The 26,553-nt window shown below is 41.3% G+C and overlaps 1 protein-coding gene across 2 annotated transcripts in view; it reads left to right on the forward strand.

Moving 5' to 3' along the window:
- Positions 1-1,331: 1,331 nt before the first annotated feature.
- Positions 1,332-26,553, forward strand: part of Hps3 (HPS3 biogenesis of lysosomal organelles complex 2 subunit 1) — a 39,274-nt gene continuing 14,052 nt past the window's right edge. For both annotated transcript variants that reach the window (XR_005880434.1, XM_040754644.1), the window contains exons 1-13: positions 1,332-1,599; positions 7,840-8,331; positions 9,200-9,371; positions 9,471-9,556; positions 14,636-14,825; positions 16,047-16,128; positions 17,073-17,227; positions 18,021-18,129; positions 21,028-21,209; positions 22,218-22,398; positions 23,203-23,436; positions 24,813-24,998; positions 25,272-25,460. Coding sequence is in view for 1 of the 2 variants with exons in the window: in XM_040754644.1 (XP_040610578.1) it covers positions 1,383-1,599; positions 7,840-8,331; positions 9,200-9,371; positions 9,471-9,556; positions 14,636-14,825; positions 16,047-16,128; positions 17,073-17,227; positions 18,021-18,129; positions 21,028-21,209; positions 22,218-22,398; positions 23,203-23,436; positions 24,813-24,998; positions 25,272-25,460 (2,475 nt within the window). In the remaining variant the exon portion in view is untranslated. The remainder of the gene's footprint in view (positions 1,600-7,839; positions 8,332-9,199; positions 9,372-9,470; positions 9,557-14,635; positions 14,826-16,046; positions 16,129-17,072; positions 17,228-18,020; positions 18,130-21,027; positions 21,210-22,217; positions 22,399-23,202; positions 23,437-24,812; positions 24,999-25,271; positions 25,461-26,553) is intronic.

A 26,553-nucleotide genomic window follows, 5' to 3' on the forward strand; every position in this document is an offset into this window, starting at 1 on the left:
ATGTTGGTAGTGCCATTGACTTTTGTGAGGTCGGGAAAAAAACTATTCTCCTCAATCTGTTTTCTGATCGGCCTGGGTGGAAGCAGTTTCCTCTGTGTTGGACCCTCTCTCCTAAACACTGACCTAAAACAAACATTTCCTCTCCTAATCTGATGGTCACAGCAGTGAACAGAGTGGTTAACAAAGACAAAATATCTCTTTCTAAAGGCCCTTGGGTGAGCCGGGTGCAAGGACTATATCAAGGGAGAAGAGGCTGTCTCTAAAGGAAGGTGGTACAAGTCTAGGATTGAATGAATCTCAAACTAATATCCAGACCAGTCTTGAAGAGGAAAATTAATCAGAAGGGACAGATCTTGTCCAAGAGAAAGAAGTATTCATGGGTGTCAGACCAGTTGTGATCTGCTTGATTCCCTCTATTACTTCTCGGTAGCCCGGTTTTCACCTGGAACCATTCCTTGTGCTTTTCTCTGATTACTGAGTTTGATGAACCTGTTGTCTCCCAGAGTGTCCCTAGTAAGGAAGGCTATCATTGAGAGGCACATGATTCATCTTCATCTGGAAGGTATGGAAGCAGGTTTGACTTCAGTCCACTTGCTCTCACTTTATAAATTCTTGGAATAAAGGACTCAATGATGACTGACACGGGAATTGCAGTTTGCTCCTTTCACTTTTGTCCCAATGTAATAAGAAGAGTATTCCTCAATCAATACATACATACATATACATAACATACAAAGTGCATGCATATATACACATTTCCTAGAATTGTTGAAAACTATTATCATATCTGGTTTATTAAATCTCCCAAAAAATAGAAATTCAGACATCAAGTTTCTCCTGTACCGGAATATTAGCCATCGGGGGATTTTGCTCCTTCCTTTCTATTATCTAGACCTCAGAGGATTCTTTTGCGAAATGCCTGCAAAATGTTCACAGATTCTTTCATTCAATACATTATCTTTTTGCTAAGCATATGCAAGGATTTGTCCTTTCCAAGAAAACTATTGTAAAATTCACAGTATTTCAGAATAACTCTGGCTTGTTTAATCCAAGTTGGGCGGTATACACCTAGTTCAGGTTTTGCAGCTCCATCTTTCAGAAGCTCAAAGGCTACGGGAAGCCAAGAGTGAAGTCGAAACCAGCACACGATCGAGTTAAGCACATTCAAAGGCCCAAATACCGGTCCAGCCAGAAGCAGTAAAGTGAAGTTCCAAGGGAAGGATCCCAGATCTCTGCCTCTGTCCAGTGCAGTGCATGTCAATGCATCCCCCAAGGAGGCAGGGCTTCTTTAAGAAGTCAAGCTCAGGGCGGGGGCACAGCGCTCACGTGATGTGGCGCAGCTAGCAAGCTTGCGGAAGCCGCTCTGCGGGGCAGTAGCCGGGATGGTGCAGTTGTACAACCTGCACCCTTTCGGGTCGCAGCAGGTGGTCCCCTGCCAGCGGGAGCCAGAGCAGTTCTGCTGCGGGGGACCGGACGCGCTGTTCGTGGCTTCGGGCTGCAAGGTGGAGGCGTTCGCGGTGCAGGGAACAGAGCTGTGCAAACCGCGCTGCTCCTTTTCCACGCTGGGCAGGGTGCTGCGCATGGCCTATAGTGAAGCCGGTGAGGAGCGGCTTTGGGGCGGGGTTCTGGGTGGGGCTGGGGCTGGTGCTTTTCTGTAATAGCTGGGGGCGGTCTGCACCGGTCACGTAGTAAAGTGCTGAAGGCATTTTGTGCAGTTGTCATAGCAACCACAGATCAGCTGGAGCGCCTTGGTGGAGTGTTTACCTATTTTGCCTGAAATCTTGGGTCTGATCTTCCGAACCAAGGTTGTTCAACTAGTAATCTCAGCACCTGGGAGGTGGAGGCAGGAGGATCAGAAGTTTAAGGTCGTCCTCTGGTATTTAGTGAGTCCTGGACTAGTCCGGGCTACAGGTAATCTTGTCTCGAGGCAAAATATAAATACTCCTCACAGACATGGGTCTACTGTGGGAAGGGAATGCTGACTGATCCCTTCCATGTCTTGAATTAAAGGCGTGTGGCTGGGTTCCGCTTATGCCAGACCCTTAAAAACATCAATGTAAGAAATTTCAAACATTGCACTAAAGAAAGAGGAGGGAAAATGATATCCTAAAGTTCACGGTATGCTCTACCTCAAAAGTTATCCTAAACCATAGCTAGCCCTTTTATGTCTGTAAGTCACTATTACTTCTGAAAATTCTTAAATACATAGAGAGAGAGACAGAGAGAAAGAGAGGGGGAGAGAGAGAGAGAGAGAGAGGGAGAGGGAGGAGAGGGAGAGGGGGAGAGAGGGAGAGGGAGAGGGAGGAGAGGGAGGAGAGGGAGAGGGAGAGGGGAGAGAGAGGCCCCTCTCTTTTAAAGGTATACTTCTTCCAAAATTTGAGGCAATGGGTGGTTTTCTTGCCTGTCATTAGTGTTGATTCCTGGAGTCCTTGCATTGCTGCTACTTGTGCCTAAGAGTCATTTAGAAAGCTTACAAGAAAAACAAACAAACAAACAAAAAGCAACAACTCCCATTCCTGGGCAACACCTTTGGAAACAATGTTAAATTTCTCTGGAGTGAAGCTAACATTGGAGTGTTTCAAATGCTTAGCTGGGTTGGGTACTAATGACCTGAGCCACACTGACTGCAGGAGGCTAGCACTAAACTGTGATAACCTCATTAATGAAACCTGGAAGAACAAAAATGCTTTTGTAATCAAGTTGGCTGCCTTAAAGAACTTCAGAGTCATGTGGGATGGTATTAGCATCATGGGCCATATAACTCAAAGGTAGCTTTCAGTCCACAGTTGAACTTCAGCCTCTGAGCGTAACTTCTTTTAATCCATGCATGACCAAACATTAATAGGCTGACTCCTGGCTGTGCCTATGCCCAGAAAACCTGCCTTTGACTTCTCCTTTAGCCTTTTTTTTCTTCCATATTCTCAGTATGTGGACCTGAAGATTTGTGTTCCCAGTGCCCAGTGTTCTCTGCTGTAGCAAATCTCTCCTTGTTTTTGTAGGTCTTCTACCCAAGCAGAAAGTATTTTCTTTTTCTTACTGTCAGGTCTAAAGGAAACCCCAAGCCCGAAACTCCAAAAGGCAGTCCAAATATCCAGAAATGAGGACTATAGGGGGATTTCTGGCAGTTGGATAAAAGCCAGCATTCCTTGTGAACTTGTGAAGCTGGTTCAGAAGGAGTCATTTCCCTTCCCTCCAGCAAAAGGGATGATGATTCTCAGATTAACCTGTGGTGCCTGTCAGCATGTCAGGGTTCAGCCTGGCCTCCAGGCTCCCTCAATCCCTACTCACAGGTACCTGTTACATCCTGGTGACCAGAAAGTAAAGTGAAACTGTAACTGGTGGGTCTAGGGTTGCAAAGGGTGGGGAGCTTTATGTCAAGTCACCTCAGGTACAAACAACTTATTAGTTAACTGAGACCATAGCCAGAGTTTGGGCTTCTGAAACTGCAATAGGGGTGGACTCCTAGCTCCTCTCTTATAGTAAGAAGTAAGCATTAGACATGGACAAAAGAATTTTTACAATCTTGAGGCAAAACAGGTACAGATTGCTCTTTACAATTCCCATTAACAAGGTATTTGACTAAATTGGTGTTTGAATTAGCTTATTGTTTCTCCTGTGCATTTCTAAGGGTGTTTACTGAAACTCTACACTTCTCTGGCACTGCCAGTTTCCCAAGGCAGGGAAGAACATGGAAGAATGCAAACAGAAAGTCACTTACAAACAGGTTCACAACAATTGTTGGTTATAAGTGGCAGGAGGTTTATCTAAGAGCTAACCCTTAGCTGCAGAGAGCCATTGAAAGCTGCTAACTTTTGGTCACAGACAGGGCTGCTGGTCATAAAGCAAGGAATGCCACTGGTAAAAGTTAATCTCTATACCAACCTACAAACACACCTCCAGAGAAGCTAGAAAACAAGGAGATCCCTAAGAGAGACATTCCTGGTCCCCCGGAGAAGGGGAAACAGACAAGATCTCCTGAGCAAATTGTGAGCATGGAGGGGGGGAGTTAGGAGAAAGAAAAGGGGAGGAGGGAGGGAGGAGGACATGAGGGACTAGGAAGACTGAGTTGAGTTGGAGAGCAAGAAAAGAGATTCCTTAATAGAGGGAGTCATTATATGTTTAAAGAGAAATCTGGCACTAGGGAAATGTCTAGAGATCCACAAGGATGACCCCAACTAAGAATCTAAGCAGTGGTAGAGAGGCTACCTTAAATGCCCTTCCCCTATAATGAGATTGATGACTACCTTAAATGCCATCCTAGAGCCTTCATCCAGTACCTGATAGAAGCAGAAACAGAGATCCACAGCTAAGCACTGAGCCAAACTCCTGTAATCCAGTTGCAGAGAGGGAGGAGTGATGAGCAGAGGGGTCAAGATCAATCTGGGGAAATCCACAGAAACAGCTGACCTGAGCAAGGAGGAGCTCATAGACCCCAGACTGATAGCTGGGAAATCAACATAGAACCGAACCAGGCCTCCTGACCGTGGGTGTCAGTTAGGAGGCCTGGGCAGTCTATGTGGCCTCTGGTAGTGGAACAGTATTTATCCCCAGTATATGAATGAACTTTGGGAACCCATTCCCCATAGAGGGATACTATCTCAGCCTAGCCCTTCCCCAAATGATGTGGCAGACTTTGATGACCCCCATGCAATGCCTCATCCTCCCTGGAAAGCAGAATCGGGATGGGATGGAGGGTCGGTGAGGGGCATGAGAGGATGGGAGGGAGAGGGAACTGGGATTATTTGTAAAATAAGATTGCTTCTAATTTAAATAATAATACGTATATTTGAAATAAACATACATAGAAATATATAAAAAACATTAGTGTGTAACTGCTGACAGGGCTGTTGACTGTCAACTCCTACTTCTTTGTAAACTACATATTTACATTTCTATATTTCTATATTCCTATTCCCGGGTTCTTCATTTTCATATTCCTATTTTTGGACCCTTCATGACAGGAAGGGACTAGAGCAAGATAGAGTTTCCAGATGTCCTGTTCCTCTAGCCAGACTCTTTTCTACAGTTCTACCTCCACCACACTAAAGTCTCCAAAATTTAAATCTACCAGTGGATTAATGATTCATTAGGCCAGAGATCATGATCTAGTCATTTCTGGAAATGTTCTCACAAGAAACAATGAGAGCTATTGCTCTAAGGTGTTTCTTAGTTCAGTCAAGTTGAAATGATGAACCATTGCAAGAATATTAAGGAGAAAGTGCTAACAATTTAGAAGGTAAGTTTTGAACTTTTCACATCATCAGGGATAATGGAAATTGAATTTAGGGTGCATGTGTGATGTTAAGAGGAGGGATAACCAACAGATAGAGAGACCAGTAGCTAGGGCAGTGATGAAGGCCCTATTGCTGGACATGTGTTTATGAGGTTTTGTGGTTGGTGGGTCAGGAAAGTGAAGACCATACAGCTCTCCTTGTGTACTGAACCAGCACAAGGGATTCTTTAGCACTTTAGTACAAGTATACAGAACTAGTGCCCCCCCTCCCCACTCTGTGCCTATATTTAAAGGTGCACCAGGAGCATAATTGTTTTCAAAGTTAGGTCCTCCCTTTAAAGGTTATATGGAACACTATAAGTTTTTATTTCCTTTCTAACAGTTTGCAGAATGAGCATAAGCCTTTGAACTAATTAAGTACGCCATTTGTTGACTGTTGCTGAACTATAAAATTTGAAGAAAGATATTTATCCCGATGGGGTCATGTAAGGATTTACAGAGAACTTAACAGTGGGCTCCTGAGACTTGTTAAGGAAGCCTGCTTCGCAAGTGCTACTTCAGCATTTACAGAACCAGTCATTAATCTGAAATCACATACAATACAATGTGGATATGACCTACAGCTTGCAGATACATTATTTCATTTGTAAACATTATATATATTTATAGATAGATGAATTAAGAGATTTTGTTGTAACTAAACAAATATACTTATTTTAAAATGTTATTTACTAACTTAAATATAAAAAATATAGGCAGTAAAAGGACAGTAGATGAATTAGATATTATCAAAATCAAAGATTTTGGGGTATGTATTCTACCAATAGGTGGAAAGAACTATTCAAAAGATTTGAAAAGGTATTTGTAAATTGGGGTCTAAAATATACAATAAGCTAATTTGGTGAGAGGAAAATCCATTAATTGATTTTTTTAATGAGCAAATGAAACTGGAGTGTATAGGCAACTGACCGAGCAAGTGAGGTGCTGGGTTTGAGCCCCAACAGCACACAGCTAAGGACTTGAATAGACATTTCTCTGAAGAAGACATGCCATGTCCAAAAGCATGCCAAAGGGACTCCGCATCCCTACTCATCGGGAAATGCAAATTCAAGTCCCAGTAATACACTCAAAACCCACAGTATAGTTCGTATTTAAAAATTATCATAAAGCAGCTGGTTGTGATTGCATAAGCACCCAAGAGGCCAGGGCAGGAGGATCTTGGCGAGTTTGAGGGCATCCTGGGCTATGTAGTGAGTTCAAGTAGCGACTGGTATATATAGCGTGCATGACCCCTGAGGTGGTAGCAAACAGGAATGTATAAATAGTTTTGCTGGCCGTCTGAATTTCAGTTATCTAATTATGGTGGTAACTTGACAGTTTCTAATAATGTTTGCTCTGTGGCCCAACATAAATTTCCAACATAAAACAAATTATATAGGTATCGGCTTATTTGTTACAGAATAAAGTATAGTGGTAATCTTCCTACATTAATACGGGAATTGTTAAGTAGCTGTGGCACGTGTGCATATAGGATATTTTTACAGATATTAATATATCTGTGTGTTACGTTGGGATGGTGCGTGATGGATAGCCATGTATCCGCATGGAGGAAAAGATTTATTCACTGTTTAAATAATTGAAGGTTGTTTCTTTGACTTCTTCCCCCCAAGAAAGTTGCTAACCTGTGTGCTTGAGGTTGTTAATTCATAAAGCAGGTATTGTTACAACAAAATGTGATTATTGAGTTAAACATGAATTTAAAAATGGCACATTGTTAAATATATTAGTATGGTATATAAAGATGACAAAAAGCCTTTCTTGACCCATGTTTATATGAGAGAAAGTGTTTAAAGTGTTTTGAAGGGGGGAGGTCTTTATGTTTTCATTTTGTATTTAATAATTTTGGTTTCTATAAAGAATGTTACTTTTACAGTTAAAACAATCCCATATAATAAACAGTTAAAAGACTACTAACTTGGATTTATATTTTATTTGGTATCTCTAGTTTTAGCCTCCTTTTTTATTTTTATTTTTATTTTTATTTTTTGGTGTTTTTGAGACAGGGTTTCTCTGTATTGTGTTGGAGGCTGTTCCGGAACTCGCTCTGTAGACCAGGCTGGCCTCGAACTCACAGATCTGCCTGCCTCTGCCTCCCAAGTGCTGGGATTAAAGGTGTGCATCACCAATGCCCAGCATTAGCCTCCTTTTTAGAGTTGTGACTTCTGTAGGAAGGGAAGGAGACGTCAAATGTAAATTCTGTTAAACTCAGAGTCCCTTAATTCCTACCTGAATTTTATAAATTACACAATATTGCTGCTACAACTTAGTAGAACTTTCAACTGTGATAAGAGTTAATAAAGTGGAAATTTTCTTTGTTATGTGAATAATAAAGGAGTTGTTGTAGGACACTCAGATGGGAAGAGACTGTATCTCAGAACTTCCATGGCTGACATCATTTAACACAGACCTCTGTCACTTAGAGGGCAGCTTTGTTCTTTTGAGTCAGTTATCCATATATTATACTATGCATCCCATTTTCAGGCAGCAAAGAAAGTGGTTGAATTTCCAAATCCAAATTCCAAATGCAATCTTGCTTCATTTTTTAGGAGACTATCTGGTGGCAATTGAAGAGAAAAGCAATACTACGTTCCTGCGTGCTTACCTGAACTGGAGGAGTACGAGGACTGAAACCTCCCGCGTGTGCATCCGGATGGTTGGGCACAGTGTGGAGGCGCCCTTCTGTGAAAGTCTTAGAGACCAGATGTCTATAGTTGAAATGCCTTTGTCGGAGGCTCCTTTGTGCATTTCATGTTGTCCTTTGAAAGGAGATCTACTTGTTGGCTGCACCAACAAGTTAGTCTTATTTACTTTGAAGTACTGTATCATTAATGAGAACTTCTCAGTGTTGGACTTTGAGCGTTCATTAATTATACACATAGAAAATGTCATTCCTGTTGAAATTTCTTTCTGTGTTGGGTATGTTGCTGTCATGTCTGACTTAGAAGTCTTAATCTTCAAACTGGAGTCAGACTCTACAAATGGAGAGAGAGCTAAACACCACCCACCAAAAACCAACAACCAACTGAAACAGAAGGAAGGTAAATGATGAATTTGACTTTCTAAAGAACCCCAGCATCTATAGTTTGCTGCTATTCTTATAGGTTTAGGTATTCTTATTACATTGGTTTGGGTTTGTGACTATCCATAGCTTATTCTGTTTCTACATCTATTTGTCAGTATGTGCGTAATGGAGCAATTGCTGTTAGATGAGGGGTTTCTAGAGAGAAAACAGTTGGTGTTCTTTTATTTTTTGAGACAGGGTCTCAATATGTTCCCAGCTGACCTGGAACTCACTTGGTTCAGGCTTGCCTCAAACTGGGGATCATTCTGTCTCAGGCTCCTGAGTCTAGGCATTATAGTTGTGAGTCCCTATGCCTGTCCTGCATGAGTTTCTAGTCTTGGCTGTCATATTCAATATTTAATGACATTGGATAGCATTGTCCTGGTTGCCTTTTTTGGTCCCCAACTTAAGTTAGAATTCTTAAAGAGTGAACTTTAATTGAAGTAGCATCTCTATAAGGCTGACCTCTAGGCAAATCTTGGGGGGCATTTCTTAATTATTGATGTGAGAGGACCCAGCCCATTGTGGGTGGTGCCACCTGTGAGCAGTGGTCCTGGGGTGTATATGAAAACAGGTTGAACAAGCCATGGGGAGCAAGCCAGTAAGCAGTATGCCTCTATGACCTCTCTGCATCAGCTGCTACTCAGAGTTCTGCTCTGACTGGCTCAGTGGTGGAGTGTGGTCTGAGAGTTGTGAACGGGAACAAACCCTTTGATGTTCAGTTGCTTTTGGTTATGATGTTGCATCACAGCAGTGGAAACATGAGGGCACATGCCATGTCCAGTGTTCATTCAGGCAGATGGTAGTACTTACAGTTGTTAAACTCTCAAATGTTATTTTTTAAGATGTCAGTAATGAAGCTTCACAGCTTGAATCAGAGGATTTTGTCATTTGCCTAAAACCCATGGAGCTTCTTGGTGAAAAATGTAAACAGTCTGGAATATCTGTTAAACTGGAGCCCACAGGATTGGCAGATGAAAACGTAAAATATTTAAGTGTACAGCACCTGCTGTATAGGTATGAGAGCACCTTTTATTCACCAGCATTTCTTATTTACAGGCCTGCTTAAAGTCTATGGAAGTTAGATCTGTCCTCTTTCTCTTCTTAAACCCACAGACGGTTTGCTCCCGATATTTCGTTCTATGCCTTGTCTGATAACATCAAGTTACATTCTCTTCAGCTGCTGCCTATTCACCAAACAGGTAAGTATAGTTGAGCTGTGGTGCAGAGAGGTGACAAGGCCCCGCACTAGAGGGAGGACCCGTGTGTAGGCATTAGATTTGGTTCTCCTTCAGAGTCTTCCCGAGGAGAGCAAAGTCACATTGGCTAGGAGAAGTGAATCAACTAGGAGGGTGTGACCAGAAAAAACTCAATTCCTTTTTTGTTGTTGTAGTTGTTTTGAAATAGTCTGTAGGCCCAGTAAAAGAAATTTGTGAGCACTGTTGGAGGAGAGATCTATCCAGGTTCCAGCTGAGTATGTGACAAAGTTTCTCTTCTTATTTTTATTTAAATTAGAAACAAGCTTGCTTCACATGTCAATCCCAGCTCCCTCTCCCTTCCCTCCTCCCCTGTGACAAAGTTTCTTGGGATGGCCTCATAAGCAAGGCGAGAAACCTGGTCTGAGTGGAAACTCATTCAGAACACTAGTTTTCAACACTGCTGCACATTACATTCACCTGGATGCTTAAAAGTACTGATATGGGAGATGTAGCCAGAGTCCCAAACAGTTCAATTAGGTCAGAATCAGAATCACCGGCATTATTTTAATTGAGGGTCTCAGATGATGACCCGTGGGTTCTAGGCTAGCCTGTGCTACATGGGACCTTCTATGAGAACAATGCTAGTGATTTTGATTCTGACTTAATAGGACTGTTTTGGACTCAGGCACCTGCATCTTTTAAGTACTCACCAGAAAAGCACCAAAATTGATACCAGAAGACTCTGCACTTGCTCATGATATGTTTCTGGAGAGATATAAATGTTGCTATAATCCAATGTCTTTATAATGTTATTTTTAAGTAAATATTGAGTAGCTACTGTTGTTGTGCTGAGTACTGAATAAAAGTAGGCAACATGCTTGTGCTTATGAAGTTAATTATCTAATGGTAAGATCAGATACTGATCAAATACTGACAAAAGTGTGGTATGGACCTAATGGCGACCATTGTGGCTTGTCAAAGTTCCAACATTTGAAACTGCAGACCACACTTTTCCAGCACCTTGTAACTTTCATTTTTAATGATTCTCAGTATTTGTTATGAGAGTTCCCTTATGCCTTTTCTTTTGAGAAATTTTGTGCGGGCTTTAAAGGACAAAAATGTGTAAAACAGCAGCCTCTTTAAAAAAATAGTTCACTGGAAAAAAAGTCCCTGTCACCAAGGAACCAGGCATCCCATTGTGCCTCCTAATTACACCAAGAACTGGAAAGTTAGAGATTTACTAGACACATCTGACCCCAAGCATGAAACTCCTACAATCCAGATCCCGAGTCTGAGGCCACTTGGGGGCAAGAGTTCAGTTAATAAATATAGAGAAGTCAGAATGGTACAGTACAGTGGGAAAAGAGCAAGACATCGGGACCTTCCACTTTTGGAGTGTGTGAGAGGAACAGGCTCGCATAGTAAGACTAAGACACAAAGGGACACACTTAGGGAGCAGCTCCATGATTACCCCCTTGAGGACGAAAATGCTCTGAAATTATAGTGGAATGTCTGGTCCCTGGGGAAGTCCTTTTCCCAAGTTCAGGCATTTGGATAAATAAGGGTCTCCATCCCTCCTGGGCCTTGAGGAAAGTTCCTGCTTGCTAAAAGCCGTCATTCTCCTTATGAACTGGCAGGAGGAACTTGTGCCCCTTCCTTGATGTAAGAGGGTTCCTGGTAGAGTTACTGAACTTCTGAGGACAATAGACATTTAGATACTAGCTTTGTTTTAGAAAAAAATGCTATAATTAAGTTAATGGCTGCTTTTTGTCCATGAATCATTGAATCTGCTTTCAATCTTTCCTGTGGCTAAACTATAAAGTACAAAAGGTGTATTTCTTTTTCAATAAACACTGCTGGCAGCCATCCTGATTTACCGTCAGACTGTGCCTCCCTCCTCCTTTCCTTTGCAAACTCCACTCAGCCACTTTGGTCCTAGACACCACTTTGCTACAGCAAGTCTCTGGCAAAATTAGACACTGGAATAATGCTCTATGGAATAATGCTTTTGCTCCTGGTAGCAAAAGCCATTAGCAAAAGACCCTGACTTTCTCTAGAGTCTAGGAAGGCTTCGTCTTGAGACTAGATCTGTAGGGTGAATTGTGCTGACTTGGGGATTCGGATGGGTTCCACAAAGGGAGGAGAAGAGAGTATTTTAAGTGGAGGAAGTTTCAAAGCTGGGCCGAGAATCTGTGTTTGAGGAACTGAAAGAGCCAAGAAGAGAGTGGAGTAAAGCAAAGGGGACGTGGTATGAGACTGCAGATCAGACGGGGCCCAGTCAGAGGGTCAGCTCTTTCATTCAGTGAGCCTCCCACAACAGCTGGAATAAAAAGTTCCAATCGTCCGTGGCCAATGTGACCTAACTCTGAACTCATCTTGTCTCAGCCTGACCTGTATACTGTTCTCTCTCCACAGCCGCCTTTCTGCCAGCCTCAGATATGGCAAGTCTCCTTGTCTGTAAAGTCTATTATTTCTTCTACCTAGACCTAGAATGTGCTTTTTCAGGTCCCGTGTGAGTGCTGTGTTCACACTATTTAGTGCACAACTCTAATGTCACCTTACCACAGAGGAGTGACTTCCCTGGTTCTCTCAGTTTGACTTACTTTTATTTTTAATTATATGGGTATATGTGAACCTGAATGTGGGCTTGCACATGTAAGTGGTACTGGCAGAGGCCAATGAAGATGTCCCAGGGGGTTATGAGTGTTATAATCTGATGTGAGGTGGGACCTCAGCAGATGCCATGGTGGGGGACAAACATGCCAGCAGGAAGAAATTATATGGGAAGGAAGTTTTTGCGGCGCCCGCGCCACAGTCAAATCCAGGGTATCAGGAAAAGAGAGACCAGACGTCCACTTGTTTGTACTAAGCATGTGCTGCCTTTATTGCCCAGAGAATGTGTGTGTGTGTGTCTTCATTGCAAGTACTAAGAGGTGTCTCTCTTGTAGGAGGGACGAGCTTTATATACAGGTTTATAGCACAGTGGAAAAACCCCAGGTAGAAGAGATCATGTTTTCTTCCTGCTGAATGTTGATGTCAGAGGGTCAAGGCCGGGGCAGTAAGCCAGGACTAGAAAACAGGAAGCACTTGGACTGGAAAACAGGTTGCACTTGTAGGCTGACCAGCAATTCACAGAGAGCCCGTGGGGTTGGGGCCCAACAGTTTTATTGGGGAAGGGAAGGGAGTGGAGAAGGGAAAGGGGGAAAGAAGAGAAAGAGACAGAGAGAGAGAAGAGAAAGAGAAGATACAGGAAAAGTCGTGCCTGCCCCTTTAGAGGAACAGGGGGTGGGGGATCAAGGGTGGGTGGAGTTTGCCTCTTAAAGGGACCTTTGCACTATGTATTGACATAGGATCCATTGGACCAGGGTATTGCCTGAGTGCATCCTGCCAGGTGACAGGCCAACATAATGCCTGAATCCTAAAAATGAGCCACCCAACTTGGTTGCTAGGAGCTGAACTCAGGCTCTCTGCAAGAGCGTCAAGAGCTCTTAATTGCTACGCTGTCACTCAGGCCCCTGGATCTCTCCATTCAGAAATCTCTCTTCACTTTAGTTTACTTGTTTGTTCCCTGTCCCAGTTCCCATCGCTAGAAGGTGAGGGCTCTGTGGAAGAAGTCACCTTGTTTTGTGCATCTCCCTAGAATCTCGAAGAGCAGCAGTGCAGGAGGCACCTAGGGAGAATGTATTGAATGCGCGAATGACTGTAGATGTGTGGTTTTGTTTGAGCTGGGTCCCAGCTGAGTGGGTATTTTAGAAGCGGAAGAATCTGGTAAGGTATTTCATAAGAGGAACCAACATATGTAAGCTGCAATATTGTCATGTGCTTAGAGATCAATTCTGTTTAGCTAGAGCTCAGATGTGTACTAGAAAGAGGAAATGGAGATGGCTTTGGGCTAGTGCAGAGTTGGACTTTCAGTATCAATGGGTATCGTAGAAGGAGGAATAAAACTTAAAAAAAAACAAAACAAAAAACTTTGGTTATGAAAAATTTGAAGCTTATTTAGATAGTGAGATAATACTGCAATAACTCCCCCATCCCAATCCACAATTTACCCATGGTAGTATCCTGCCCCATTCCCAGTTATTTTGATGAGTATTCTAACGTCTGTACATTTTCTACATAAATATCTCTCTAAACAGAATCTGAGGATGTTTTATTTTAACGAATTCAAGATGCTTCTCATGTAAAAATTCCATGCTGTTGTCAGGTCTCTTTTCAGGGTACTCGCTTTTCCTGACCCTCTAAAGATCCCTCCCCCAACACACAATCCATTTGTTTGAATGAGGTACATAAGCAAGTTAGATTTATCTCAGTTGATTTCTGTGTCTTATTTGGGGTTAACCTTCTCATTCTCTTTTTGCAATTTCTGTAGCAAGAAATTGGGCCTTTTACTGTAAAGCTTCTTATCAGAATTTTGCTGATTGAGTCTTCGCAGTATCATTTATCAGGTTCTCACTGTATCCACTGTGTTCTGCTGTGAGTAGTCATTCGCTCTCGGTCTGTGATTTTCAGTATGGTATTAACTGTAAGTTGCCCTTAAGCATTTGAAATATAACTTACAGAAACTGATATATACTGTAAGTATAAACCACAGACTTTAATGTTTAGTACTATAATCCAAAACATTTGTTTTTTTGTTGTTCATTGATTGTTGAAATGGCAGTGTTTTAGCTATGCTAAATTGCTGGACAATATTACTAAAAACCTTTTCCTGTTTCTTTTTACTTTTTGGAAACAGTAGAAAACTTTAAGTTGTAGATGTGGAATAATTACATTTTTATTGACCATGCCGATGTAGACTCAGGCTATTATTATTTGTTGTGCAAGCCCATGGTTACTGGTGAGCACTACAACATTAATAGCCATGGATGAGTGTGACTTAGTCCACTCGTTGTTGCAAAATGGTGCTTCCCTAATTAGCTCCTCCCCTTTACATGTCTTACTGTTCACGTCCCCTTAGCACCTCTGTGGTTCCGGATACAGTCGAGTCCATCTAGTCTTCACTGGAAAATCATGATGCTGATTCTCTCCGTTTGCTTACAAGCCTCAGGGCACGTCTCTCTCGCATTGTCTCCATTGCAGGTTTTCTTCCTGATGGAAAAAGTTTGTCTCAGGAAAAAGAGCTTCTGAGTCTCTTCTGTTTCTTCTCATTACCTCATGTGGGCTATCTGTACATGGTTGTGAAGTCTGTTGAGTTAATGTCAGTCTACTGGTATCCTGAGACGTCTCAGCAAGCGGTGCTCACACCACAGTTTTTGCACGTCATCACGAGGTATGGCTCTAACGCCGCTTGCTGCTCTTTGACTCACCTGCTTTTCTGTGAGTTTTCAAGCTGCTGCTGAAAACTTTGAGAATTTTATACCTGTTATAGTGGGCTTGTCAGGGTTAAATGTCTGGGCTCTGGCTTTGCCGTTGTGGTGTTCCCTTAGACTGGATTGGTAGTCTTGTAAAAGTTCTCCTGAAGCATGACTTCAATGGTACCACCACTTCTAATTTAATGCTAGCTACTCTTTGGTTTGGTTTAGTCTTTTTTTTTCCTAGTCTTGTTTTTTTTTTTTTTTTTTTGAGGCAGTGTTCTCCTTTTGTAGCTCTGGCTGCCCCAGAATTCACAATCTAGACCTAGCTGGCCTCTAACTCATAGAGATGTGTCTCTGCCTCCTGAGGGCTGAAAGGCATGTATCACCACACCTTTTCTCCTAGTTTTTAAGAGCTCATGTTTACTTCTCCAGGTTTCTAGTTTGTTTACAAAGTCATTCTTGTACTTTACAAGATGGATTTGGTAGTAATTTCTGAGTAACTAGTTTTTTAATCAATATTGCTATTGATTTAGATCACCATAACAGGTAACAGCCAGGTGTCTATGTGCCCTCAAAATATTCTTATGATTCTTTACCCTGCAGAATGACCCTGGGGTTGTAGAAAGAGGTAGAACCTCTCTAGAGGCCTCAGCCATCATGAACTGTTCTAATTTTCAAAGCAAGATGGTGAAGAGGCATTTCTGAAGAGTCCTTCTGTCTTTTAGTTTCATTTTATCGTTGATGTGTTTGTGTCATTTTGAGTTGGTCACACAGCATAATCGAGGCTGAAATTTGCTATGAGATTGTATGGTAGGCAGCAATCAGGACGCAGATTCTAATCAGGCTTCTAGCGGTCACCCATTCATACTGTGATCTGCTGTTAGGGGCATTTTGCTGTTAAGGGAGGATGTTAGTTCCAGCCTGGCCAGCCTGGCTCTCAAATGTGGGTGTACATCACAGTCAGTGCTTGCAATGGACTCCATGGGAATGAGATAGTCTACAACCATGCCTCAGGAACTCAGCGACTCTGTCTTTTCTGAGAACCAGACTAATTCACTGTCATGCGACAAGTCCTAGCACTGCCTCCGCCCTCTGCATTGCTGTTTGCCAGTGAAGCCCTTCCCACCTTCCCACCATGGTGGACACGTAGGTTCTCGAACCCCTCCTTGCTCAGTGGCATCTCCCTTCTTCCCTAGCCAAAGCCTACAGTGTTTCACGGTGCGGTGTAGCGCAGCAGTGGCTCACGAGGAGGACCTGTACATGGATACTACGTTGAAGGTTGGAGCTGGCGTCTGATGACAGTAAAACCCTGAGCTCAAGGGAGCACATGGATGCTTGCAAACTTGTTCTTAGACCTAAGCTTGGCAAAGACTAAGGGCCCAAGAAGGCCTTATTCATTATGCTGGCTAATTTTAAGTCACTATGACATAGGCTAGAGTTGTTTGAGAGGAGGGAAACCCAGTTAAGAATGCCCCGTAAGATCAGACTAGAGGCAAGCCCGTAGAGCATTTTCTTAGTTAGTGATTGATGTAGGAGGGCCCGGGCCATCATGGTGGTGGTGGGGTATCCCTGAGCAGGTGGTCCTGGGTTCTTTAAGAAAGCAGGCTGAGGAAGCCATAGGAGTGAGCCAGTAAGCAGCTCCCTCCATGGCCTCTGCCTCAACTCCTGCGTACAGGTTCCTGCCTTGCTTGAGTTCCTGTCCTGGCTTCCTTCAGTGATGGGCTATAACGTGGAAGTGTAAGCCAAATAAACCCTGTCCTCCCCATATTGCTTTTGGTCATGCTGTTTCATTATAGCAATAGTAACACTAATTAATACATCTATTAAATTTGAAGTTCTGGATAGAAACTAGTAAGCATTTCTGATGTGTGATTTGACAGTTTTTAAGCTTGTTTCAAAGTAGATGACATGCATAGGTTAGTAGTCTAAAGAACAGGAACTGGGTGGAGGATTTTTATCAAATGCACAGACTGATTTTGTCCGTTTGTCTTTAAAGACAGGGTCTCATGTTTCTCAGGTTGGCCTCTAACTCATTTTGTAGCTAACTATATAAGCCCTTGAGTAAGGTGTGAGCCACTATCCCTGGCACTATGCCATGCTGGTGATTGAACCCAGGGCATCATGTACTCTGCTCACTGAGCTACAGTCCCAGCCCTGATTTTTGAAGATGAGGTCCACATACCTCCATTCCTTAGTAAAGTGTGTAATTTTTCCTTTATTAGGCTTGCCCACCTGTCAGTATGGATGTGTGTGCTCTAAGAATACAGCTTTTCATAGGCTTGAAAGCCATCTGCCATTTTAAAAACCACATCATACTTCTGACCAAGGCAGACCCTGAAGCCATTCCAGAGAGAAGAGAGTCATCCAAGAGGCTTCTGTAAGTATTCCCCTAACTCCAGTGTCTGGAATGAAGTGAAACTGATATGTTGTATAAATGTCTTAAGTTTTATTTTTTTAAAATGAAACTCAGAATGATCAGATAGGTGTGTTTTCCAGAGAAAACAAGAAGGTGTAGTGATCTCTATAATATTGTATATAATTTACCATGGAACTTTTACAAGAAATCAATTTTAAAATAGTTTCAGTAGCTATCACCTGTACTGTGGATAAGAATGTAAAAGACACCCCTTCTCTGTAGGATTATGGGTGAGACAGAACCTGTGAGGTTAATCCTGGCTGCAAAGCTTTTTCCTGTTTCTCCTCTTAGGCATTTCAGTACTTTTTTGTCCAAAGGTCATTTTTATGTTATAAAAGAGCTTATTAGTGTATTTTTATATTAAAGAGTAATCTATATTAAAGAAAATACATCACAGTAAAAGTAAGAGATAACACTTTAAGCCAACTTACAGCGATGTGAATGTTTTACATTTTGTTTCTGTTAAGCTTTTTGTGATCCATAGCATACTGGACTCATAGAAACCATAAAGAAGAAGGCCTGGACATTTTTGGGGAGCTTAGTTTTGGAGAATTGGAGGCAAGTTGCCTTACCAGTATGTAACAGAATAGTAAATGCTATCTATATACCTGTGGTGTAAACTATGGAAATTGACTATGTGTATAGATAATTAACAAGGAAAGTGATGTCACGCCTGTATTATTTTACAGTACCCAATACTTACAGGGGAAAACAGTAATTTATTAATAAAATGCCTTATTCTCATCCTTTTCAGGTCTAGAAAAGATGCCAGTGTTAGGAGCAGAAACCCTCCTGTACCTGAGGCCGGATGGAGTCTATATATTGTGAATACCATTAAACCAGTTCAGCTATACAAAGAAATGGTACTTTTTCAGACATCGGATTCTTATTCATATAAATTTAGAGTGAAATTGAATGTAAGAGGGTGGTTCTAGACGGACATTGCTCATGCATATAAATTTAGAGTGAAATTGAATGTAAGAGTGTGGTTCTAGACGGACATTGCTCATGCATATAAATTTAGAGTGAAATTGAATGTAAGAGGGTGGTTCTAGACCGACATTGCTCATGCATATAAATTTAGAGTGAAATTGAATGTAAGAGGGTGGTTCTAGACCGACATTGCTCATGCATATAAATTTAGAGTGAAATTGAATGTAAGAGGGTGGTTCTAGACCGACATTGCTCATGCATATAAATTTAGAGTGAAATTGAATGTAAGAGGGTGGTTCTAGACCGACATTGCTCATGCATATAAATTTAGAGTGAAATTGAATGTAAGAGGGTGGTTCTAGACCGACATTGCTCATGCATATAAATTTAGAGTGAAATTGAATGTAAGAGGGTGGTTCTAGACCGACATTGCTCATGCATATAAATTTAGAGTGAAATTGAATGTAAGAGGGTGGTTCTAGACCGACATTGCTCTTGCATATAAATTTAGAGTGAAATTGAATGTAAGAGGGTAGTTCTAGACCGACATTGCTCTTGCTTGCTTTTGCCCAGTCTGTGCCCATTTTATTTCACTAAGGAAACATCAAAAGATGAAAATGAGATGGATTAAATTAATTATGCATTCAGTTTGCTGCATCCAGACAGCTTCCAGGCTCCATCAGGACAGGAAAGTAGTTTTCAGCTTCTGCCATTTGCTTTTACACTAATTTAAGCCATTGGGTCCTAGTGTACTGGTTGGTTTTTTTTTGTTTGTTTGTTTGTTTGTTTTTTTTTTTGGTCAACATGCCACAAACCTATACTTAATTTGGGGAAAGGAAATCTTAACTGGTTGATTTCTCCATCAGATTTCCCTGTGGGCAGGTCTGTGGGGTATTGCCTTAATTAATTGCCTAGCCCACTGTTAATGCCCTTCCTGGTCAGGTAGTCCTGGGTGATATAAATAAGCAGGTTGAGGAAGCTGTGGGAGCAAGCCCAGAAACTCCCCATGCCCTCTGCTCCAGTTCCTGTTTCCACACCTTGGCTTCCCTCATTGTAAACTGTTAGCTTTATGCAAATAAACCTTCTCCTTCTCCCAAGTTGCTTTTGGTCAGTGTTTTATCATAGCAACAGAAGCAGAATTAAAGCCCCTAGCAAAGAGAACCAGGAAATGGAGTTGAAAAAAAAATCTCAGATCATTTATTTTTCTGTCTTTGAAGTGTAATAGGTTCTCTCCAGGTACAGTAGCTGTAGCATCAGTCTGGTGAGGGGCCTAGAGTGCCATTCCTGTCCTGTTCCAAGAGTCATAGCTCCCTGCTCATCCCTGGCAATCAAAACACTTCTCTTTTAGATAATGCCAAGCTTAGACAAGTTTTAAGGATGAGAAGAATCCACAGAAAACCTTACAGCTGACACACCCATTGACTGGAGTCTGTACTCGTCACAATTTTCCCTCCTTTACTTCCCCAACACAGTTATTTTTCTTGGTCCATTGAAAAGTAACTGCATACATCACAACTTTTGGCTTTAAATAATAAGGTACTCTCCTATCTAACCACAGTAAGCCATATGCTTCAATAAATTTCATCTTTGCACAGTATCTAGTCCACGGGTCATATCCCACACAGTCAGTCAGTTGACTCAGCCATGGCTTATTAGCTTTCCCACCAGTCCAGTCAAGATTGGGTAATGTGCTTAATTGTCATGTCTCCTTAGTTTCCTTTAAGCTAGAATTTTTGTGTTGTCTCTCCTTTTATTTTGGAGCATTGGCATTTTAGGGAAATACAGATTTCCCCTCTACTTTCTCCTTTATCTGTTTTGAGAATGTTCTTAATTTTGTTACATTGTTTTTCATGATTAGATTCTGTTTATACATTCTCAGCCAGAAAACTACATAGATAACGTGCATTTTTTCTAGTGTATGACATTGTGGAAGCAGATAATGACCAATGATGCCTCACTGGTGATGCCAATTTTGGTAGCATGGTTAAGGACTGACTGACTTATTTCTGATATTTTTACACTAGTAATCATATCAGCTTTGTCTTGGAAAGTCTTAGCTCTCATCTAAAAGTGACTCCTAAAGTTTGATGATAAGTAAGGTTAGCCAGTGATGGTTCTTGTACACCGTGAGTATGGAATAGATGTCATATAGTTAACAGCACCAGGAGAAGCTCAACAGAGGAGCCTTGCTCTTAGTTTGAAAAAGTTAAGTCACAGACCTTTACATAAGAAGTTAATCATTTCAAATATGTTCAAAGCCTTATCAATAAGAGTTGGAGAAGGGATCAGTGGTTAAGAGCACTTGTTAATTTAGGGAATATAGGTTCACTCCTCAGCGCCCACATTATGACCACTAACTCTCCACACCTCCAGCTCCCGGTGATCTGATGTGGTACCTCTTCTGACATCCGGGCAGTCATGGAGTACACAGACACACGCACACACAAAGCACGCAGACATTCATATCAAATTAAATACATAAGTCTACAAAATAGAAGGAGGAGAAGAAAGCAGGCTGAGCAAGCCTAAGCAGTGGTCCTTTGGGGTCTCTGTTTCCATTCCCTCCTCCTTGGCTTTGATTCATGATAAACTGTGACTTGTAAGCCAAATGAACCCTTTTCTTCCCAACTTGCCTCTCAATGTGGTGCTTTTATCACAGCAATAAGAAGCAAACCAAGACAATATACAACCACTTGTTTACTTGCTTTTTGGTGTTTAATCTATATATTAATTTTATTAACAAATGTAACAGTTCTTAAGGGTGGGGACGGAATGGGGAACTGGTGGTCTTTCTTCAGCAGCTTTAGCTGTTTGTCCTCTTGTTTCAGGTAGACTATAGCAACACTTACAAGACGGTGAAAACCCAGAGCTGTGTCCATTTGCTCAGTGAGGCTCACCTGCTACTGAGAGCTGCCTTGATGGACAGCAGCCAGCTGGAGCCTTCAGAGAAAGCCGAGCTCTTAGAAGCTTTTAAGGACAGCTGTGGGCACCTTGGAGACTGTTACAGCAGGTTGGTGAGGCCTCTTAAGCTTTGCTACAGAGTTTTACATGTACTTATTGGGTTTTTTTTTTTTTAATCTCTGGGAGTTGGTTCACTTTTTCGTTATTTCACAAGCATTTGTTGAATGCATGCTATGTGCCAGATACTGTGGTCGGCTTAGAGGTACAAAATGAATATGACCCACCCAGTGTCTTGAAAGTGTCCCAGTTTCTTAGAGAAATGGTAAACCCTCTACTAACTTTTCAATTTGGAGGGTGGCTTTATTTACTTTTTATTTTATTTTATTTTTGTTTTCAGGATTTGAGGGGCACATGACCAGGGAAAAAGACCGGAGATAGCTTTGGCACTTGTTTCTCATCTGTTAGCTTGAGGGACATGTGCCACTGGAACAATCTGAGATCTTAATAGTAGCAATCAGTGCTTCCTTGATAGCACAAAGGAATACTAAGGTCAATAGAGATTTTTATTTCTGTGAACCATGTTTATAAAAGATTTGTAGACAGTTGTTTTACAGTCTTATTTGACTGGTGTAATTATAAATGACTGAAACAGACTATGCTGAACTATAAATGCTATTATTTTAGAGGCGTATTTAATACTAAAATTCACACCAGGTGGTGGTGGTGCACACCTTTAATCCTAGCACTGAGGAGGCAGAGGAAGTTGGATTTCTGAGTTTGAAGACAGCCTGGTCTACAGAGTAAATTACAGGACAGCCAGGGATACACAGAGAAACCCTGTCTCAAAAAAAAAAAAAGAAAAGAAAAGAAAAGAAAATCAAAGCTGAAAAATTTAAATTCACTTGATGAATGATTGCTTTTCTACCTTTATTGTACTCAGGAGAAAAGAAACTGCAAATTGGAGTGACTTTATAAAATCAAACTATATAGTTGCTAGAGGCAGAAGAAAAGCACTGTGATCCTTATTTTTCTGAAAGTATTATCTGTTTTATTTCTATGTTAAGTAGCTGTCTTAGAAATGCACATTTCAAGTCCTTTAAAATTTCTCTTTCTGTAGGCTTGACACTGAGCAATCCCACCTCGCCTTGCCGTACTATAAGATGTCTGGATTGTCTCTGACTGAAGTTTTGGCCCGTGTGGCCTGGACAGGAGAGTGTGAATCACAGAAATATGAGAGAGGATTAATATTTTATATTAACCATTCACTTTATGAAAACCTGGATGAAGAATTAAGTGAAGTGAATATAATTTCCTATAAAGTTACAGTTTCTGTTTTTAACTTTTCATTTTACTAATTTTTTAGTAAATAGTATTTAGAACTTGAGTTCCAAATATTTTCTTCTACTAAAAAAAGCAAAATGCTCTTTTCTCCTTTAATGATTTTAGAATTATGGCTTGGAAAAGAGTTTAGGGGTCACCTTTTCATATTTGTTTAGTATTCAGCATGGAGATGTTATCTGTTGTGATTGAGGGACCTGTCCAGTCATAGTGACATCTGTTCTGGAGTGAAGGACAGAATGAGGTCTCTGTTTTCTTTTGCAGTATGTTTTGTTCACAATTCCATTTAACTTTTCAAGTGTCCATACTTCAAATGGACCAGTGACCTCTTAAAACATTATTAAAGATTATTTTGTATTTTAAGTACAGTTGGAAATTGTAATACCATATACTTAGAGATTTCAAGGGAAGTAAAAATTTCTCTTGAATTATATTATTGAGTCTATTTTTGAACTAAGTTGTAGTTGTAATTTGAAAACAATTTAGTAGACTTTTAAGTATAATAATATTTTCTCCTATGTGATTGAAATTAGAAACGCTGGTCACAAATTGATATATATGTATCACTGATTTTTTTTTCTTATTGCACCTCAGCAGACAGATAGGTCATCTCATTTCTAGTTTCCTCAAATATTCTCATGAACACTGTGTCTCAATCATAATACTGTATTGTTTTCCACTGGTTTTGCATACTTACATTCCGTTTTTCTATTATTTTGCTTCCTATTGGCTAACCTTTTATTCTCTGTTCATTCTCATCAAAGGAATTAGCAGCAAAAGTGGCTCAGATATTTCATGTGGCTGAGCCGAAGCAACTGCCACATGTTCTCTGTAGTCCTTCTATGAAGAATATTGATCCTTTAACTGCCTTGCATTATTTAAAGAAGTTGGATACTTGTGAATTTTCACCAGTCTTAATGACCTTGACCAAGGCAGCAGTGGCCTTGAAAATGGGAGATCTTGACATGTACAGGAGTGAAATGAAGAGCCATTCAGAGGTACAGTACCATGTCTGGTGTTGACCATGGCCTGAAAGAGGATTGGAGGTGATCCTGAGGCATTTGACTTTCTTCTGGTTTCTTGAACCCCATGGCTTCCCTCCCTCCCTCCCTCCCTCCCTTCCTCCCTCCCTTCCTTTGTTTCTTTTTTTATTTTGAGACAGGGTTTCTCTGTGTAACTGCTCTGGCTGTCCTGGAACAGGCTCTGAACATCAGGTTAGCCTCAAACTCACAGAGAGCTGCATGCCTGTGCCTCCTGTGTGCTGGGATTAAAGCCATGTGCCTGCACCTCCAGGCCTAGCTCATGGTTTCTTAGTAATAGTTAACTGACAGCATTAAATGGGAACTAATCTAACTGGCACTTCATATCTGGCAAATGGAACAAAAGAATGAGCTTGATAAATATCAGCAGTACCACATATATTCAGAATATTGTTTGGCACACAAGAATATAAAAGCTGTGCCCAGAGTTAACAACTAGAGTAGGTGTAAGAGATGGTGTGTTTACTGGAAGCATAATATGGTGATGAGTTTTTTTTTAAAATATAGATGAGTTTTTTTTTAAGTATAGAAAGAAGGATATTAAATGTAAGCCATAGGAGTCGAATAGGTGCAAAAATGCTCTCCATTCCAGAAAACCACAAGAGACACCATGGAGTAGTGGATATTTAAATGGTACACCAAAGAAGGAAAGGTTTTTTTTTTTTTTTTTGAACAAGGATCATTTAGGGACAAAGACCAAAGAGGTTAATCACTTTAGGTGGGGGTGAGGGAATTATTTCTGCGCTTGTGTTATCAATTGCTTGCATGTATTATTTCATTTTATTCTTGTTTAGTGCTGAGGTCAATGTTACACACATGAGACCCCTGAGACACAGAGCTAAAATGACTTGTCTGTGATTGTGCAGTTGGCCAGCTTGAGCATCCAAGGTGCCTTTAGAGCCTGGGCCTTGTTGTTATTGTTGCTTGCTTGGCCAAATGCTCACACTATGAACATGTTTTCTAAAACAGACAAGACATCACTGTGCCTGGAGACAGTTTGCTAGGAGAAGACATCAGCATCAGGGCATCTGCTTAGAAGAATAGAATTCTGAAAATCAGAGTTTTCTTTCCATAATTTGGAGATGCTTAGGAGATATATCTAATCTAAAACTTTTTACAAAAATGGAACACGTCTAAGTTTAGTTGTCTATCAATAATTTATATAAGATAGCTAATAATATCCGTCTTGGGGTAAGAGCTAGTGTTTTGTGGCTAAAAAAAATGGAAATAAAGTATTAATATCTTTCCCCTAAATGGCATTAGGATATATGTATGCAATGAGTAATGTTGATGTAATGTACACTTCATTCCAACATTTCTTTCTCAATCTGAAGATGAAACTGGTGTATGGCTTCATTCTGGAACCTCGGCTGTTAATTCAACAGTGGAAAGGACAGATTGTTCCTACTGAACTTGCAATTCACTTGAAGGAAACTCAGCCTGGATTGCTTGTAGCTTCAGTCCTGGGCTTACAGAAGAATGGTAAAATTGGAATTGAAGAAGCAGATTCTTTCTTTAAGGTTTGTCCAGTTGAAAATACAATTTTTCTGAATGACCTGATAGAAGTTTATAATGTAATAATATATAATGTAAACCTACAGATTAAAAGAATGTTTCTGTGAAACTTCACACACACAACCTAGAATCTGTTTCTTATTTTTTTAAAAAAATGTATAACTTTGCTGTTACCATGGCAGTCAAGCCAAATTTATAAACTACATGTCCACATGGTGGAGAGATAGCTCTGTTGTCACATATGGCTCAGCGTTTATGTGGGGTACCCTGTTTTCAAGGTGCTGTGTGGAAAGGATGAAGACACAGTACCTCAGCTTTTGGTAGACTTCTGGGAAGCTCAGCTTGTAGCTTGTCTCCCAAATACGGTACTTCAGGAACTCTTCTTCAAGCTTACGTCTCAGTACGTCTGGAGGTTATCTAAAAGGCAGTGTCCTGACACCGTACCATTGAGGACAGCGGAGGATTTGGTAAGATAATGAAATAGTGACTTAAATGCATACAGCGCATGCCGCAATACTTTGTTCTTGGTTTTATTTTTGAGAGAGAGAGAGAGTGTGCACGCACTGTGTACATGCACAGATGCAGATGCTCTGTGTGCAGAGTTTAAAGGTCACTCTCAGATGTTGTTCTCAGGAACTCTGTCCATTCTTTTTGCAACAGAGCTTCTCAATGACCTGCAGGATATCAGTTAGCAAGAGAGCCCCAGGTATCTTCCATTCTGCCTCCTCAGCAGTGAGATTACAAATGGGTACAGCCACACCTGACATTTTTCTAGGTTCTGGGAATCAAATTCGGGTCTTCATTCTTGTGAGGTAAACACATTACCTCCTGAAGCTATCTTTCCAGCCCCTACCCTGTTTTTAATGCTTAGAATGTACCTGAAGTTACGCATATCTTATGTACTGTCCCATCGTATACCCCATGGGGCTGCTAAGGGCTTATCAGGTAAAGTCCTTTTCTGCCAAGTGTTATGACCTAAGTTCTGTCCCTGGGATTTACAGTGGGAGAACTGACTCCTGAAAGTTGTTTTCTGATCTCTACATGTGCTCCATGACACATAAAAACATACACACACAAATAAAGATTTAAAGACTATCACCCAGAAGGAAGGTGTCATGGCATATGCTTTTAATTCTACCATTCAGGAAGCAGGGGCAGGTGGATCTCTGTGAGTTCCAGACCAGCCAGGCTACACATGAGACCCTACCTGTGCCAGATTCCACACCCTCAAAATAAAGAATGCTCGTGTATTCCTTTGCTACCACCTCGCGGTGTCGCAGCGTGTGCAGGGCTTTTCCCAGAACACGCTACATCTGTGCTTGTCAGCGGAAGACTGAGGACAAAGGGACCTCTCTGAGGAACTTCAGAAGGCAGTGGACAGTAGTCCTGTGCTTCCATTTCCTGTCAGGGGCACACTGGGGTGTGTCAGGGGTGCTGTGGGCAGCTGTAGCAGCCGTTGCTACCCGTCCTGCTCTCTTTTCCTCTTCCAACCCCAATTCCACGACTGCTGCAGCTATGCTGTAGTTACTGAGAAGGTCACAATGCAGTTTGTTAGTTAAA

Source organism: Mesocricetus auratus, unplaced genomic scaffold (assembly GCF_017639785.1).
Source record: "Mesocricetus auratus isolate SY011 unplaced genomic scaffold, BCM_Maur_2.0 Super-Scaffold_100011, whole genome shotgun sequence".
NCBI classification, from domain to species: domain Eukaryota; kingdom Metazoa; phylum Chordata; class Mammalia; order Rodentia; family Cricetidae; genus Mesocricetus; species Mesocricetus auratus.